Raw genomic sequence first — 18,960 nt, 5'->3', positions numbered from 1 at the left:
ATAAGTCAGATTAAAGTGGAAAAAGGATCAAAGAGAGAATAGAAGGTGGCCCAGGCTTTAGAAGAAAGCTAAAGAAAACAACTATTTTATCATTTCAATCTAGTTGTCTCATATCCTAATTATCTCCATCACTTAGATCTCCATTTCCATTACTCAGTGGATAACATTTTACTAAATACAATCTATGATTAAATGATATCTTCATAAAATTACTCCTGATTAACAAGTAGCAAAAATGTATAAAAGACATAGGAAGGCTCTATAGAACTCTTCAGGCTATAGATTCAAGTGTATTTTAAGAGATATCTTTGAGCTATGTCAACATGGTGGATAGGTAGAAGCAGTTCAGGCTCACTTTCCTCTATAACTACCATCTTAAAACCTAGAAAATGGATAGGAATCAACTGGGAAATTCAAGGAAAAGTCACAGTGAATCATTTTTTCTAGTCATGCTCTGCACAAAGAGACAGACAAAGAGGTTTTCAGAAAATGGGGGAGTGGGCTTAGGCCTGAAGGATACAGCTGAAAGTCTTTGAGTATGAGAATTGAATTGAGGACATGAGTTGCACACTAGGACAAGAATGAGTCTCAGTAGTAAAAGCAAGATTATAGATGCTTTATATGAAACAAAGGGCAGCTATGTTCCTCATTCCCCAGAGATGGCTCACAAATCTAGTTTGGACTAAGGAAAGGTAGGAATGGACACAGAGAATTCAAGGCACTTGTGGCTGTGAATTGGCAAGGAAACCAGAATAAAAGAAAGTAATAATTTGTAGCTTTGACTCCAGCATCAGAGAAAGGCCTCAGACCCAGTTGTTAGTTCAGTCTAAAGATTGCAGCAGAATAACTAGGGAAAGGAGCTGAATAAAAGAGGAATCCTAAAGTTCTATAACTCTGAATTTACAGAGCCGTCCAGCTAGTTGACAGCAGTTTGGTTCAGTAGCAATCTATTGGGCTCCAAATAGGGGTTGATTTGATGTTTGATGAGGTTATCATTATGTTGCTCAGACCCAAACACACATCAGAATATTGCAAAGTTCAAATCAGGAAGTTAGCAATCAAACTTTGCTCTGGATCAAACTATTTTGGGATCACTGAAAGCAGGTAGATGCTCAGCATAACCTACCCTTGAAATCCTTAAAGAACATAGCACTCCATTTCTGGAAAAAAAAGACCTTAGAGAATACAAAGCGGAACAGAACAAGAACAAGATTTTTTTTCTCTAGTAGTGGATGTAAGACTGGAAGAATAAGTAAGAGAAAAATAAACCTCTATTTTGCTGGGAAGAAGCTAGAAGATAGCAGAACTTTAAGTGACTACAATATTCAGAAAGAATCCATCCTGCACTTGGGTTCTTTATCTCAGAGATGGGATACATATCTTTGGATAAATCTTGACTGGTTAGACCATCACCATTGAAGTGGAGCCCAGTGATACCATTGAGAATGCCCAGGTAAAGATCCAGGACAATGAAGGCATCCCACCAGACCAGCAGAGGCTGATCTTTGCTTATAAGCATCTGGAAGATAAGCGTACTTTGACTACAGCATCCAGAAATAAGACACCCTTCATGTGGTCCTACACTTAAGGGGTGGTGTCTGAATTTCTTCAAGCATCTTTATAGCTTTTGAGTAATTTTACTGCACATTTCTTTCAATATAGTTGCATTACCCCACCTTAAAAGATGATTATAATGAGAGTGATGTCCAAAACAATACCTCACAAGAAGAGAAGGATTCCAAAATATTTTCAAGAAAAGGCTCAGGGGCAGCCAAGTGGTTCAGTGGATAGAGATGGGAAATCCTGGGTTGTACTTGCCTTTTGTTTTAGAATCAATTCCATGTATTGACACCAAGACAGAGTTTGGAGGTAAGGGTTTAAAAAATAAAAATAAAAAGTTCAAAACTGAGTTTGGTGACTTAGATCACTTAGATATTTAGTAAATGAAAGAGAGAGAGAGAGAGAGAGAGAGAGAGAGAGAGAGGATGTGAGAGAGAGAGAGATGAAGACACACAGAGAGAAACAAAAGACACAGGCAGAAAGTGAGAGAAATAGACAGAAGCAGAGACAGGGTCAAAGAGAGAATGGAATGCATGGAATTATAAAAGTAGAGTAAATAAATGAAAGACAGAGGACAACTATGGAGGATAGGGAATTAACATCTTAGTAAAAGGTATACAACTTTATCAAAGCAACAGACACTTTAATAATTAGACTAACCAAAGAGAAATACTGAATAAGAAATAACAAGAAACACTAAAACAAAAACAAAAGCCTGAAAAAATAGAAGAAAATATGAGATATATCTTATAAAAACAGACCTGGAAAACCAATTTAAAAGAGATCATTTAAAAATCATAGGACTTTCAGAGAGTATGACCAAAACAAAAAAGAACCTAGATATTACATCTCAAGAAATTATGCAATAAAGTGCCCAGATCTCTTAGAACCAGTGTGTTGCAAATTGAAAATGGAAAATTTTTTACCAGTTATCTCCTTAAAGAAATCTCAAAATGAAAACTCTTAGGATCCCCATAGACAAAACCTAAACGTTCCATGTCAAAGAAAAAAAAATTACTTGAAGCCAGAAAGAATCCAAATATGAGGAATTGCAGTGAAGATTATTTAAAGTTTAATAGGATATGTAAAGTTTTTAAAAGGTTCATGGTGAAATGTGTGTGTATGTATGTTGTACACATTTTCATATGCATGTGTCATCATATACATGTATGTATGGATATATAGGAGGTGATTGGTGCATTCATCAAAACTAGAAACTACACATTTGACCTCTAACACCTCAGAACCCATAGAATACAGAAAGAAATAGAAATAACCCTAAAGAATACAAAGACAAGAAGAATAGATAAGTCAGTTACAGTAAAAAAATTTTTGATATATAGTATCAGTGCAATGAAAATATTCTTTAAAGCTGTAAGTCTTTGGATTATTTTTCTCCCTAATTATAATGTCCATTTTCTGGAACATTTTTAAAATTTTCTCCCGATATACTCTGAAATGATCAAGTGTAAATTTTGAATAGATTGACTTGATTAGAAAATTTTGCTTGCTTTTTTCATTTATTTTAAATGTCACCATCAAATACACTCTAGGAACATTCCTGGAAGTCTTTTTATTTTACTCAAAATGGTGAGATGAGCAAATGTCCCATATTTCTTGTTGCAATTGAATACAAAAAACCAAACTCTACCTTTAGCTACAGGGCTACATTTGGAATGAGAAAGAAGGTTCTAGGTTTATGGGGTAGCTAGGTAGCTCAGTGGATAGAAAGCCAGATCTAGAGAAGAGAGATCAGAGGTTCAATTCTGACCCAATATACTTCCCAGCTGTGTGGCCCTGGGTAAATAACTCAACCTCAATTGCCTAGTCATCACTCTTCTGCCTTGGAACCCACTTTGTATTGATTCTAAGACAAAAGATAGAGTTTTTTAAATTTATTTTTATTTTTTTAAAGACCTAGATTAAAATCTGTCTCAGACATAGTATCTTTGGCAAGTCACTTGACCAATCTACCCTTCGGTTTCCTAGTCTTAAAAATGTGAAAGATTAGATTTGATGGACTCTATTTCCCCTTGAAAGTTTAAATTTATGACAATGATTGTGATTATGACAAGGAAGTTCAGAGCCATTTTTCTGTTTAGCTATGACTTCTTTATGTATTTGGGTTTTATCTGTAGTAATACTATTCAACACTGACATAGTTTAACTCTTTTAATTTATTGTTAACTCATTGAATAGTGAAAAAGGAATTCATGTTTAGAGTATGAGCATTTAAAAATGCTTGCAGCTTAAATAACTGTAGATTCTTCTCATCTTCTTTTGCCTCTCTGCCCCCATCACCACAGGTTTCATAAGATTGGGAACCATTCTGTATTTTGTGTTTTTTTTTTGTTTGTTTATTGATATGCCATATGCAAAGAATCAATCTCTTTATGGCTGTACTACTGGTGGTGAGATTTTCCTTATTTCGTTTAGTTTAAAACTTAAGAGTTTTGAAGTAACATAAAAATAACTAAATTATTTGGCATAAATACCTGACTTTGTAATTTATTGAGTCTCTCTCAAATTTCCTCCTTACACATCAGCACTGGATAGCATCATCTCTCAGATAAATTTACTCTGCTAGTCTAAGAATTGCTCTTTTTATGTGAACTAATAATATGTTACTCTTATAATGATATAGAGATAATAAATGTAATTTAGACTTAAAAGAAATGCATGAGTGTTAAAAGGACTTCAGTTCAAACTCCTGCTGGCTTTCATTCTACATGTTGGTTGTAAAAGTAAATGGAGGAAATGATAGTGTCAACAAAATATATAAAGAACCAGAGTTACTATTACATCAGTTTCAGTTGCAAATTAAGATTTGTGTCAGATAAAACTAAAATCCAGGTACTTAACCTTTAAATAATTGACAGGATATGGTAATTGCACATGTTTCAAAATTCATTTTACATTGTAAATCAAAGCAAGTGCAAAATATGAATTTTAAAAGTTTGATGTACTTACCCAAACCATGCCTGTGTGTTGACATTGGCGGCAAAACAGTCCAAGTCTTGGTTTTGGGATTGTAACATTCAACTGTGTTCAAGGTCTTTAAGCCATCTCGACCACCAATAACAAAGAGCTTTTCATCAATGACAGCCACACCAAACTGTAACCTTCTGCCATTCATCACTCCTGCCTGGATCCATAAATTAGTTCTGAGGTCATACTTCTCAATAGTAGTAGCACCTGATAAAAAAAAATACAATAAGATTATCAACAAATACCATCATTTGACCATAGGAGCTGTTACATGATACTTAAAATACAAATTCTAATAAGAATTTTATCTACCACAGCCTCTCTTAAAACTAAAATAAAAGCAATAACACATTTGCTATCATGTTTTTCCTTGCATGTCTCTTAAAACCTGTTTGGTAATGGGTATGTTTACCTGTCGAATTGACATGACTGGTATATTTGTTTAATAGTCTTAACAATTAAGGTGCCAGGATTTTGATTTGATTGGCAAACTCCTATTCTTGGTCCAGTTATTTCAACTGGTTTCACATCCTAACTAGATCTGTGCCTTGCCAATCAATTTCAAATAGTGATATGTCTGAGTTAGGAAAATTATTCTAAGCCAGCACTGGAAAGTTAGATTCTATTGAATTATATATTATATTTCAAGGGTCTCTAATGAAAGATCCTAATGATACAATATATTGCAGAAAATTTGACTTTCTTCATAACTAAACTAAATGTTGTCTTTTAACTGGCATATTAAACTCAAACTCTCACATTTCTTTCCTGTTCAGTTGAAAGATACTTGAACATCTGTTTATTATAATTTTAGACTTGAAATAATTTTAGAGCTAGAAATTTGTTGCTATTGATGACATCTCTATATTAAGGAGCTTATCTGATTAAGTATGTAATATGTAAGTAAAAGGATTCAGAATATGATAATATCAAAGTATGGCAATAGTTATAGATGAAGAAAAAAATGTTAACCCAGTGCCTAAACTTTTAAAATATGATTATGGTAATAGCATTGTTTAGATAACTGCTTAATTAAAACATATTAGTTAATATTGATGTAATTGACTCAATTTACTACTGATAAACAGTGATTAACTAGAACTTAGCAATTTGAGTATTTCACTTTAATGTTCAAATTTATAGCCAGTAATATATCATCCCAAATGATTGAAGGTCCCTTCTGAGAGAATCAACACCTCTACAATTCTTCAAGTAGACTCTGACTATTTTTACTACAAAAATGCTTGTAATTCTGCAATAATTTTAGCATTTATTTATCCTCTAATTTGGGATATGAATAAACTCAAATAGGCACAGGAAAATAAACATTATGGTATCGATAGCTTTGGTTTAATTGAAGTAAAAATATAAATAAATAAAACTTAATTCTATTTAAGTATACCTGAACTGTAGTAATATAGAAACCCAACTGGATACATTAAATCCCTTGCTAGTTTTCAGATGCTATAGAAAATATGAACTAATTTCCACATTCAATTAACTGAAATGATTTTTTTTCTTAACAGATCTGAATTTAAAATTGAAAGTTGCATAAATGAATTAATCTCCAGATTATACATAACAACAAGAATACACAATGTTCTTTATATATAATTATCCAAGGAGAGTGCAAATTACTATGACATAATATGAAGATAATTATTTTCAGCAAAAGTTTTTTCTTATCATGCATTATTATATAAAACTGAAGTTCTCATGCAGACAAGTAAACTATTTTACATAAGGGACCTGTTTTAGAGTAAATTAGTTTGCTGAAAAGAAAATTTGATCATTCATTAAACTTTGTCTAACTTTTTATTCAAAGTTTAATAGCATTATGGAATAACTTGAAATTATACTGGAAGTTTTTTTTTTCTGATTATATGTAGAATCCCTACTCATTCCTTTAATTTAGAATGTTGATTTGTCCCTGAGGTACTAGAGGTAGATTTCTCCTCCTGGTTATAATGAAAAGATAAGACCATTGATGATTATACTCTCAAAGGGAAAAAAAGGCAGGATTCCAGAGCACAATAAGTGTAGATTTGAATGATTATCTTCCTGACCCCAAGGCTGGCTCTGTTCTGTATTTACTATGGCATTCTATCTCTCATATGTATATATGTACACATCACTCATTTAGTAAGCTCATCAATCATTTAGTAAGGCTGTAACTGATCTGTGAATCAAGTGTTATATCTAATATACATTGGCTGTGGGAACTTAAGAGAAGACATTTAACCTCAATGCCCAAGACAATGCTCTGAGACTCTGGCAGAAAAGATACCTCCTTGAAAATAATTTATAAATAAGCAAAATGCCAGTTTTCAAAATTGAGTTGTTCATTCATCATCACTGGAGGTATGTCCAGATAAAAAGTACATAAGTACTGATTAGGGACATATTAAGTAAGATATTGATTAATATGTAAACTTTAAGTTTTATTATTTCAAGTTGTTCTTTAATTCCCTCTTGCCATGGAATCTGATGAGATTAATGTGAAGAAGGCAGAGCTTTCCATCTCACCCAGTCAGTCTCTGTCTGTTTTTCTATCATGCCCCTTTTACTCACTTCCCTATGTTATACATTTTAACTTTATTTACATATGTGATAGTTGGTCTTTACTTCAGTGAATCTTTTATCTCCTGTGGGAAGCCAATAAGAGAAACAGAGTCTCAAATAGATAAAAATCTGAGACTCCTCTTTTGACCCCTTTTGTGATCCTTGTGATATCTTGTGGAAAAGTATTTTGGCCTTATTGAAAAGCTTTAAGCTCTTAGCAAACCAGAAGTTAAGAGGTTAACATTCTTCCCCTTTGGTCAGAAATGCAGCCAAGGCTGAAACCTTAGTTTAGCAGGGGCAATTTGCCCTGGAGAAAAGTATTCTCAGACTTAGCTTGCTGATAATCATGCAGCTGAAGGTCCAGCCTGGTTCTTATCTTCACCTTGAAGTTTCTGAGGTTTCCCTGTGTTTTCTAAATTCATTGCAATGTCTACAAAACTGTAAAAATCTCTTTGTACTTTTGGGTGAAAGGGAGTTTGAATTTTCATATATAATAAACTTATGACTCAATGGCACTTCAGAGAAGCAGCTATGAGTTAAAGTCAAGATAGTCTCCCTTGTCCAGTTATTTTCTTATAAACTAAGCTGTCCTTATCAGATTATCAGAGATGATAAATAGATCTAGACAATTTCCTGTATGTTTATGCTCTCCATTCCTCTTAATTCTCTGTAATTCTTGTTTATCTCTCCCACAACCTTTAATCAATCAATCAATGAATCAACACACATTTATTAAGTATCAGGCATGTCTAGACACTGAAGAGACCTTGCAAACTTTTTGGGAAAAGTCCCTGCTCTCAGAGAGTATATAGAACATACATGAAAATGCTATTAACTATTTATTCTTCTGTTGTATGCACTCTTCCAAATGGGATTTACCTTTGGGTATAAACATTTAAATGGCAGGGAAAGTGTCTTAATGACTATTTCCAAGAGTTTGGTCTGTTGCCATGACAGAGAGGCATGGGGTAAATGCTTTTTGATGGTGATAATGATGGTAATGGCAATCAGCAACAATCCTGAAATGAGAAATTCCCAAGTTTCATAGATAATGATTCTACAAATACTGAGTAAGCCAAAGCTTGAAGTTATTTCTTCTGCCACTGAGGCTTAACTACCCTTTTGGGAAAAAATAAATAAACAAAGAGAACAAAAAGATTGCTTCAAGGGAATTTTAGTTTCCATGTTCTTAAAAATGTTCCTTGAACATAAATTTTAATTTAATGACTATTTCCTAAGTAAATATTATAGCCCCATAATGAATAACAGTTGCCCATAAATAAATGAACCTTTCCTTATTTGATTTTATTAAAGTACTCCAGGATCAGATATACTTTTTCTGTTGAGAATTTATTTGAGCTTTTCTAGCCTTTATTTGAGGATGACACACACTTTGAAGAATGAGTGGAAAAGATGCTTAACTTGATAGTAGTTCCTCCATGAATTATTGAATGTTTACTTTAAATTCTAGTCTGTAATGCCTTATGAGAGTTGCAGTGACATATAAGAGTATTTTTCCTCATCTAGATTTTATAGAGTAGGAAGTTCCTTTTGTGCCTTTGGCATAGTCTGCTACTGCCACAAAGCAATATTAACTGGAGGCTCTCAGTGATCCTTATATCCATATTGACTTATTTCAAAAGGATGGTTGAAATTATCCTCACTTCAGGCACTGAGTGAATAGATTTCCTGACCTATCTCTGTCTTTTACTTTCTGCTTTCTCTCTGCCAGGTTCTATTGAGCTGGCAATTTAAATCAGCTCTGGGAAATTTGTCTTTCTTTGCCAGTCTCCCAACACATACATAAGAGGAGCATGATCAGGTCTGTGTACAGGCACCCTCCCCACCTCACTCTGTGCCTGTCCATTTCCCCAGTTTTTGAGTCCTCTTTGGGTCTGTGCAGGAGAGTCTTATTGGGACAGAGAGCTGCATTTATTAACATTCTGTGCACATTCATATCAAACATGATCAAATAGAATTTATTAAGTACCCATCAGCACATGATACTGTGCTGGGCACTTTACCAAAATATATTTATTTAATATTCATAGTACATTCCTGATGTGCTAGGTTCTATACAGAAAGTATCCATACACTCTGACTGCTCAAGGCAAAAATTCAGTTATTGGTTTTTGAGTTGAGAGTGGAAAGAATTTGATTTTTTCCTCATTTTTCTTCTCACCATTATAAAGAGTGATCATGCTCAGTGATCTCCTGGGGGCTTTGCCTCTTTCTAATGAACACAAAGTTCATGCTAAGTAGATAAAGGAGGAGATGGAGGGTGTTTTAGTTCTCTTCCAGATTAAGTTCTGCTTTTATTCACTATTTCACAAGAATAATAGCAGCTTTGTGTCAAAAGAAATTTACACAGGTCATCATGTATTTCCAATAACAAATAGGCATTGATCTAATTTTATTTTTTTTAGCAAAGGGAGCTGAAATTCCCTGCTTCCTTCTTGCAAAACATTTGTTTCCTAAATATCTTTAAAGCAAACTGAGCAGCAGAGTGTTCTTTTTTGTTTCCTCCAATCCTAAAGACATACATCCCTGTTAAAAACCTCAGGTTTTTAAATTAAAAGAAGAAATAGTAAAGGAAAAAGTATCAGTGTATAAATATACATAGTCACTTATTTATAGAGGTACTTTTTCTTCTACCAATCATTAATGTGTGAAAAATAGAAAAACTAGCAGTGAGATACCTCAATGTTCATAGCAGATACAAGCTAAGAAAGGAAGCAACAGGGGATCCCAAGGCTTCAAAAAATTGTGTTCAAATTAAAAATAACAACACAAGAAGTAAGATGAAATAGAAGTTCTTTTAACAAGGAGGTAAATTTGACCTTAGAGCTATCACTGAGACTTAATGCAACATAACATATGGTTGTAATATGGTTCTGTGTTGATATAGCTTAATTGAAATTAGTAAAATAAGTGAGGAATATAGAAATTAAAATTATAATGTTATTAAGCAAATGAAATTATGTGAGGAAATGCCCAATTATGAATAGGGGGATGTGGTGGCCTGATGCATAACATTTGGATGATGATTAAATGAGGAAGATAGACTATTGCCATCACAATATACTATAGATGACTTAAGCAGAAAGAATAAATAGGTCAGAACTTCATAAAACAGATCATGTACAGCTGAGAAGCATGCCAGAATAGTGGTAGGAGCTTTGATTATTAAGACATTTTAGATCTCTCACTCTGGTAAAAACTTAGCAAATAATGACTTTTTACATGTACTATTAATGTTTTAATTTTTCAAAAATTAAAGGAACAAAGGAAATTCTTTATCTGTTTCTCATCAATAGTTTTAAAGTGCATGCTAGAATGGAAATGGGAATTTTAGGGAAATAACTACTAGAAAATTTGATATATAAAGAGAATAGGACCAGAGATAGTTTGATATGTACCCTCAATTCTGGGAGAACCTATTTCAAAGTATTCAGAAGAAGGATAGGTAGGGCCTCAGGTTTTAAATTGCATAGAGAATTTTGGGACATTATCTAGAATGAAATTGCCTCTGAAGATGCAATCATTTTAAATTTCAATAAGGTAGAGAAAAAAAGAGAAAAAGAGAAGTTGTTTAAAAAGACAAAGGAGATGAACAAAGGACAAATCAACAAAATTAAAAGATATATATATGCATATATATATAAACATACACACATATTTATAAAGGGAGAAAGAGAGAGAGAGTTATAGAGAGAGAAAGAGAGAGACAAAAATGTGAAGAGTTGTGATTAAAACAGTTTGAGAATTTTTTTTCCTCCCCAAATCCTACAGATATTCATTCCTCAGGTTTTTAAACTGAAAAAAAAAAGTATAGAGGAAAAAGTAGAGAATAGATCGTAAAGGGGGGGGATAGGGTAGAGTGACAAAAATGATGATGTATTCCAAGTACAAGGTGAAGAGGGCCTTCCTCTAGAGTGAAGCTGTATAATAGAGTTAGAAGAATGCTGAAAATATTTGGAATATCTGTTATGGTAATAGGAAGTTAATTGATAGGAAGGTGTTAAAGTATTATAACCAAAAGGTAAATTGGGCAGTTTTGGGGGGGAGGGAGGGAGAGTAGCTTTTCACACTGCATAGGTCTTCAAAGTTTCACTTGTCTGTAGTAGGATTCCTTTTTTCTTTGAGATATTGATTGGAGCAGATGACTGCTGAGGTCTCTTCAAACTCTCAAATTCTGTGACTACTAGAGCATCCAAGAAAAGCCTGGAGCTTTTTAGAAATGGTAATAAGAACAAATCTGTCAGGGACCAGCGAGGTAGCTCAAAATGTAGGGACATTTTGAGTGGGGAAAGTTCCTAAGGGTCAAGACATCTTATGAAGTTATCTTTGGAGTGTAAGGATAAGGGATAAGGGATAAGGGATAAGGAATAAGGGATAGGGGAAAATGCAAAAATTGTCTTTGAAAGGGAGAGTGGGGAATTTAGCCACAAACCCTGGGAAAAGATTTTTGAAGGAGAAGGCATTGCAGAGGAGGATCTTGGGAGTTAACAGAGTTAACTAACATTGTACAATGGTCTTTTCTCTGAGCTGGAAGGGAGAATGGCTGCTCCTTCAGCTCCTGAAATCTGACTAGTTTCACAGAGAAACTAGGAGGGTTTGGGCTTGGAAGATACCTAGGAGGTTTCCCTGCGGTGCTGTGGATAAGTTGGTACACAATTTGGCTAAGGTAAACCAAAGGGTTTAACATCTGGGACTTTGAAAACTAAGAAGCCAAATGCAGGCTTGGAAAAGGACTCAGTCCACCTGTGAGTCTATTCTAGCTTGCCTTTTAGAGACGATTAAGTTTAGTTGATTATTTTTAGTATAGATAGTTAGTCAGATAGTTTTTTGGGGTTTAGAAAGATCAGGGAACTGATAAGAGGGCTTCAGAAGATCAGAAGGGCTTCCTCGTGAGAGGAGTATAGGAAGTGGATGGATATAGAGTTTTGTGGAGCCAGAGACCCTTTCATCCTACCTATCAGTTCCCTAATCTTAATAAGCAAAATAAACTTGCTTTCATATACTCTCAAAGGGTTTGCGCTTCACTGACCCTGGGAAGGTTCCTAGTTGGGTTTTTCACCACCAATCTATCTAGGTGCTTCCCTACCAACATATCTCCTCTTAGAGATACATTTCTTTTTCAGGAGGGAATGAGAGGCAAAATACAGGGTTTCCCAAGTGAGACTTCAATGGGTCAACACTAAGGAATTGGAATTATGGAGTCAGACATAAAGAAATCAGCAACATGGAAGGACTAGAGCTTTTAGAAAGTTGGAAAACTGAATCTGTGTGCCTAGCTTTCCATGGCTTTCAGGCTATTCTTATGTGCAAATGTTGCCCCAGCCTGTCTTTGCTTCTGCTAATGTTTTTCATCTGTGTTGGCTGCTGGAGCTTTAATAAACGTTTACTAATCACCTACTATGTGCTAGGCATTGTCCTAAATGCTACAGATACCAAAAGAAGTAAAATTATTCAGCTTCCTTTGTACAAACCTGCATAGAAACTCCAACAAAGAAACTCATGGTATGAAGGAGTTTACCACCCCCCCCCCTTATCTTGAAAACAAGTTGCTAGTGCTATAGCTAGCACAATTTTATTAAAGAATTAGAACACTGTTTCTGTGACATGGTGCAAACTGACGACCTTGATTTGGTGTACTCCAAAGTCACACACCAGGCACAAAGAAAATGTGCTGAAATGGAACCAAATGGAGCAAAGTAGGTTACTGAGGCAGATATTAAGTAGGACAGTCCTATAAAAGGCACAGATAATGGATCTGCTGTTTCTTATGATATGGCTTTTTTTCTTCAGAAAAAGATTTATAGCTTAAATAAAGTACTTTTTCCTCCATCTAGTTGTAATACAGGCAGGCTTCTCTGATGTTAAAATGTGTGTCAGTCATTTTATGCCACATCTTGTAGCACTGTGGGTTCCACAATTTTGTGATTTGTACTGGATTTTCATAAGAAAAAAATAAAAGTGAGCGACTCCAACAATGAGCTTTTTTCGATTTTGCTTTTCACTTTAGATTCCAAGGACTGAGACTAACCAATTTATCTTCAAGGTGCCTCTTCACTGTTTCTATCATCACAGGCCTCATTGAAAGGTAAGAGCTGAAACTGAAATAGATGAGTAGGAATAGCCCATCTTGACCTGATTTTTACCTGCCTGACTTAGAGCTCACAAACTGTGCTAATTAGAACTGTTTTACGCACAGCACTTTCTGCTCCAGTTCAATGACCAGACAAATTTGTCGCTTTCTCTCTCTTGTTTTTTTCCCCCCTTTGGCTGGGCATGAGTACTTCAACCAAATAGAATTTTTATTACAAAATCTCAAAAGTATGAGAAAAGGAATCTCTATGAAAGAATTAACAGAAATTGTAATAAAGAATAACACTTTCATTTTTCTCTCTCATTATTTTCCTTGTTGTGTAATTATCACCAATATATATTTGTGATGAATATTATAATTTAATATGTAATAACTACAATGTTTAATGTTTATGTTTTGTAAATCTCTTTACATATATTACACAATTGATTTTAGACATTCAGTCCAAAAAACAGGCACTGTGCTAAACCTGAAGACACAAAGGGAGATAAATATAGTCAATACCAATCTCCAAGAAGTATTTCATCTTTTATCCCTCAAAAACCCAGTGAGATACATGCCATTATTATTCCCATTTTACAGGTAAGTAAACAAAAGTCTTAAAAGTCAAAGTATTTGCCCAGGGCTACATATCTAGTAAAAGCTTAAGGAAATATTTGAACTCAGAGATTCCTGACTCCCAGTCCAGAATAGAATATTCAAGACCTCCAAAGTAATTATCCAGGTATGAAGTAATAGAAGAAGTCTTTTATCTAAAATGACAAGATCTAGGTTCAAATTACTTTTGTAATTTTAGACAATTTGTTAAAACTCTTCAGGATTTAGTTTCCTCATTTGTAAAATCTGAAAGGATTGGCCCAGGTGATCTAAAAGATGCCAGTTATGAAGTGATTATTTAATCCCATTTGGAAAAGAAAGTAGACAGTGGGCTAAGCTGTCTTTGTCCTACCTAGTCAACCAATGCCAAGGGTTAACAATCATGTTTTTAATAATCCTACCAAAGCTTAGTTTGATGCACTACATTTTAGGGGAGTAAATTTCTCAGCCATACAGAGATATAAGAAAGGATATAGTAATGAATATCCATCTCAGTCTTGTTCCTTGAAACCAGTCTAACAAAGATAGACTCTTATGACTTCAAGTCAAAGCCACAAAATTTTTTTTATTACTTTAAAAACCTTACCACCTTTCTTAAAATCAATATTATCAGTTCCAAGGCAGAAAAGTAGTCAGGGCCAGGCCTTTGGGGTTAAGAGATTAGCCCAGCGTAACACAGGTAGGAAGTATCTGAGATCAAATTTGAACCTAGGACATCCTGTCTTTAAAATTGGCTCTCTAACCAGTGAGCCTATCTATCCCTCAAGAAATATTTATTAATCCCTTGCTATGTGCCAGACACTGAACTGAGCACTGAGAACATAAATTCAAGCAGCTTCTTTCGAAGTCTTCTTCGAAAAGCTTACATTTTATTAGTTCTTCAACCTCTTCCAAAGTATGTTGTTCATAGGCATATGGAATTAGTTAGGTCCATAGAATTTTGAACTGGAAAGCTTTCTAGAGATCAGAGAGCTTGATCTTTTCATTTTATAGATGAGGAAACTGAAAGTTATATTGGTAAGATGATTTTCAAAACATCGAATAGGTCATCAATGCTAGGTTGGAATTCAAAACCAGTAGCCATTCCATTACACCATGTTGTTCTTTCTTCATTTCATTTTTGTCTGTCATCTGTACTTCCATTGACACCAACGCTTTATTTGTCCAGGCTTAAGCTTTACTTTCATGCCTATTATTATACTGTGTAGAATAAAATATACAAGTACTTTTACTTTTTTATGTTCTTGCTTTCAAAGTCTCCCTTCTCCTACATGTATATTAAATATTGAAGATTTCCCTTATTTCCTGACGTTTCTGTACCAGATAGAGGTGTGATAAGCTTTCTTTTCCATAACAAAAATACCCACTAAACCACAGGGGACAAAATATTCAGAAGATGATGCTATGGTAGACTATGTTTTGCACAAAAGAAACATCAGAAAAGGTCTCTATCAGTGAAAAGTCAGTGGGTTTCCAGGCAACAATTTGTGTTAGAAATTCAGAAATAGTAAAGTTAGGCATTTATTTCCTCATTGTACTGCAAGCTGAGCATCCTCAAACGAGTCTTGCCCACAGCAGAGAGCCAGGAAACTCACTAAGAGGATAAAAATATGTTCCTTTTCTTCAAAATCAGTTCTTTTTGATCAGACAGAAATTTGTTATGGGAATAAAGAGGTAATAATAGGAGTCCTATCCTTATTTGAGTTAGGGCAACACAAGAAAGCCTCAAAGCTCAGCTCAGGATGTTTTCTTCTCACACTATCAGGAACATTTATTGGTTTTGCTTTGCTTTATTTTGTTTTGAATGGTGAATAGTCATTCATTAATCAAATATAGATATATATATCTTGGGACTTAACTTCTAGCAGAACCTTCTGAAGGCAGCTATGGGCAAATTCCATTGTCACTTGCAAGTAAAAAAGAAATTTCAAAAAAAAAACTAGATGGTTAGCTAGATTAAAAGAAAATCTGAATATAATATTATGGAAATACCAAGAACATAAATGTAAAAAATGATTATCACATTGTACAAATTATTCCTTTTGCTCCCCTCCAAAGAGATTTATTATTTTTTTTTTTAAACCCTTACCTTCCGTCTTGGCGTCAATACTGTGTATTGGCTCCAAGGCAGAATAGTGGTAAGGGTAGGCAATGGGGGTCAAGTGACTTGCCCAGGGTCACACAGCTGAGAAGTGTCCAAGGCCAGATTTGAACCTAGGACCTCCCGTCTCTGGGCCTGGCTCTCAAACCACTGAGCGAGCTACTCAGCTGCCCCCAAAAGAGATTTTTTAAAGCAAAGTTGAAGCTGTTCAAAAAAAGGTTTTTAAAAAAATAATTTTTACAAGCAATTAGAAGTGTATTAATAGTATCATATCAATGGATTCTCAAGGCAATGCCCCTTCTCATCCTATATTCTTGTCCATTCTATTCTATAAATCCTCTACAGCAGATATGTCAAATGTGCCAAAGATATTCAAAAATTCCTTTTGATTATCTATCTGCTATCTTTATTTTATGCTACATTTTAGCATCCCCCCACACACACACACCCCTCCACCCCATCTGCTTGTAGCAGGATGGGTCAAGGAAGGAGGTTGTTCAACTACTCTTATCTGCCTTTCTGTCCTATCTGAATCATTATTTAGATTAAGTGTCTTTAGTCTAAGTTGGACAATCTGGAAAATACAAACATATACAAATACACATTCTCATACACAAATATATGTCACACACGTGTGTATGTATGCGTATTTGTTGTCATTTTTTTCAGTTGTGTTTTGCTCTTACTGAGTTCATTTGAGGTTTTCTTGGCAAAGATACTGGAATGGTTTGCCATTTCCTTCTCTAGTTCATTTTACAGATGAGAAACTGAGGCAGACAAGGTAAAGAGACTTGTCCAGGATCACATAGCTAATAAGTATCTGAAGCTGGATTCAAATTTCTTTACAAATATATTTATTTATGAAGATTTACAAAGATGAATCTTTCCGATGTCAAATCTAGTGCTCATTCTACTGTACCACCTAACTTAAATGTTCATATTTGTGTGTTTTGTGCACATGTGTGTATTTATTTGGACTATCCTCTAACTGAAATATAATATTTCCTTCCTTTGTGAGTGTAGATAATAGAACAGAGCAGTATTAAACTTTACTAGATTGCCAAAGGTGTCGATCACACGCGTGCAAACACACACACACACACACACACACACACACACACACACACACAAGATTAGAACCTTTAGTTTAAATGGATTTTCATTTATAATGTGTTTTTTCCCCCTTCTACTCTGGGAAGCTAAACCAAAGGGTCTGTAATTCTCTTTATCATTTTCAGCTCCAAACCCTTAGGCAAAGAATAGAGCATCTGGCAAAAATTCTCATTGTTAGATCTATTTCTCTCTCAGCTCTCAATTGCTTCCTCCCAGATGCAATCTGAAATAGTACATATAGATTAGCAAATGGGATAAGAGGAAGATTAACAGCATTTATAAAGAAGAGTAGACATTTAAAACTAATATAAGAAAAATACATTCCTTTTTCATAGAAGGAAAGGCTCTTGGCTCCCAAGAAGGAATCCAAAGGGAAAAAAGAAATACTGTTTTATCACATTTGGATCTTTGGGAAGTGCAGGCAAGAAGATAGTGATGTCAGCAACACAGCCTAACCTTCTTTGCATCCAGTCAGTCCGAAGTATCTTGCACCCAAGTTTCTGATTCTATTCACTCTTTCTAAGTTTCTACTCTTTCAGCTGCAAAGACATTTTTCATCTACCTCTTCTCTTGTTCAAAGATTAAATTTCATTTCTTCTAGTGTGGTTTCCAGCTGGACTTACTTTAAAGTCGAGTTGGGATGGTAGAAGACGGAGCAAGGAATGAGAAGACATTGCTTTTCTTACATCATCACCACATCTGGTTCTCTTTACAATTCACTCAAAGCCACTTTATTAACTTATCAAAGAATTAAGTTAACCCCATTCTGTGACTGGGTCCATTTGGAACTGGTCCCTCAAAGACCCACTTCTTGAAAGTTCCCTAGAGCTATTCAATCTCTATGTTAAAAAAGAAATTAATAAACAATAAAACCTCAATGTCTTTTCATATTCTTAGAGCTGGAAAGACTTTAGTAGTTATCTATTCCAACTTTTTCATTTTAAATATAGAAAGTTGGGGGCTCAGAGAAGATCACACTAAATCATACAAGCAATAGCTGAAGTATTCAAACCAATGCCTTCTGATTTCAAGTCGTACCTTTTGCTCAAAATTAGCCTTCACAACATCATAATGATAATATTATATTGATTATACATTAGATATTTTGGCATTGATATCTGGGAGATTTTGAAATTTTCATTTTATGAGATCATGGTGTTCCATTATTTGAAGTCATATTTCATCAATGAGATATTTGATATCAGTATTAAAGAGATACAATTTGGGGACAGAAAGCAATGTAAGAAGATGAAATAGATGTGTAATCTCAGAAATTCAGTTCAATCTAACCAATTGTCATCTTCTTATTCAATTATGGTCCCAAATCTCTGTCCGTTTCCTCCAATATTCCAATATATCGATATTAATATATATATTCAATAAATAATGGACTATATTAATGGACTGTCATCTAGACTTCTGTTATAGTATAGGTAATAATGGAAATGGTAAACTTATTTCATACACTGCCATAAATTTCATTTAAAATATTCTAGGATAGGATAAAAGTAGTAAAATGTTACCTAGTAATAGAAGGAAGAGGATAAATTATCTTTCAAGATAGAATCCTTTTGTTTGAATATGACAGACATTTTCTATGACATTGAATAACATGGCATTTTTGTATATGTACTATTTAATATATCACTTGAAGTCAGCACTCAGCAGACCACTGGAAAAGGTTATTTCCATAGTTACATTTGTCATAGTTTTTTATTATTTTGATATGCACATGGGAAACACCTTGTCTGAAAAGAGCCTTAAAGGCTATGTTTCACCCTACCAAGTCAATTATTTTCTTAAAATAAATGAACACAACAGGAAAATATATTTTCTACACCTTTCAGTCAATTGTTCAGCCATATATATATATATATATATATATATATATATATATATATATATATATATATATATATATATATAT

The 18,960-nt window shown here is 34.2% G+C and overlaps 1 protein-coding gene across 1 annotated transcript in view; it reads right to left on the bottom strand.

Moving 5' to 3' along the window:
- KLHL1 (kelch like family member 1) overlaps nt 1–18,960 on the bottom strand; it is a 542,207-nt gene that overhangs the window by 116,066 nt on the left and 407,181 nt on the right. Inside the window, exon 7 of the mRNA XM_044669367.1 lies at nt 4,531–4,755. Within this exon, the coding sequence (XP_044525302.1) occupies nt 4,531–4,755 (225 nt within the window). The remainder of the gene's footprint in view (nt 1–4,530; nt 4,756–18,960) is intronic.

This window comes from Gracilinanus agilis, chromosome 3 (genome assembly GCF_016433145.1).
Source record: "Gracilinanus agilis isolate LMUSP501 chromosome 3, AgileGrace, whole genome shotgun sequence".
Taxonomy (NCBI): domain Eukaryota; kingdom Metazoa; phylum Chordata; class Mammalia; order Didelphimorphia; family Didelphidae; genus Gracilinanus; species Gracilinanus agilis.
The sequence above is the reverse complement of the archived record's forward strand: the minus strand, read 5'-3'. Positions and strand labels throughout refer to the sequence as shown.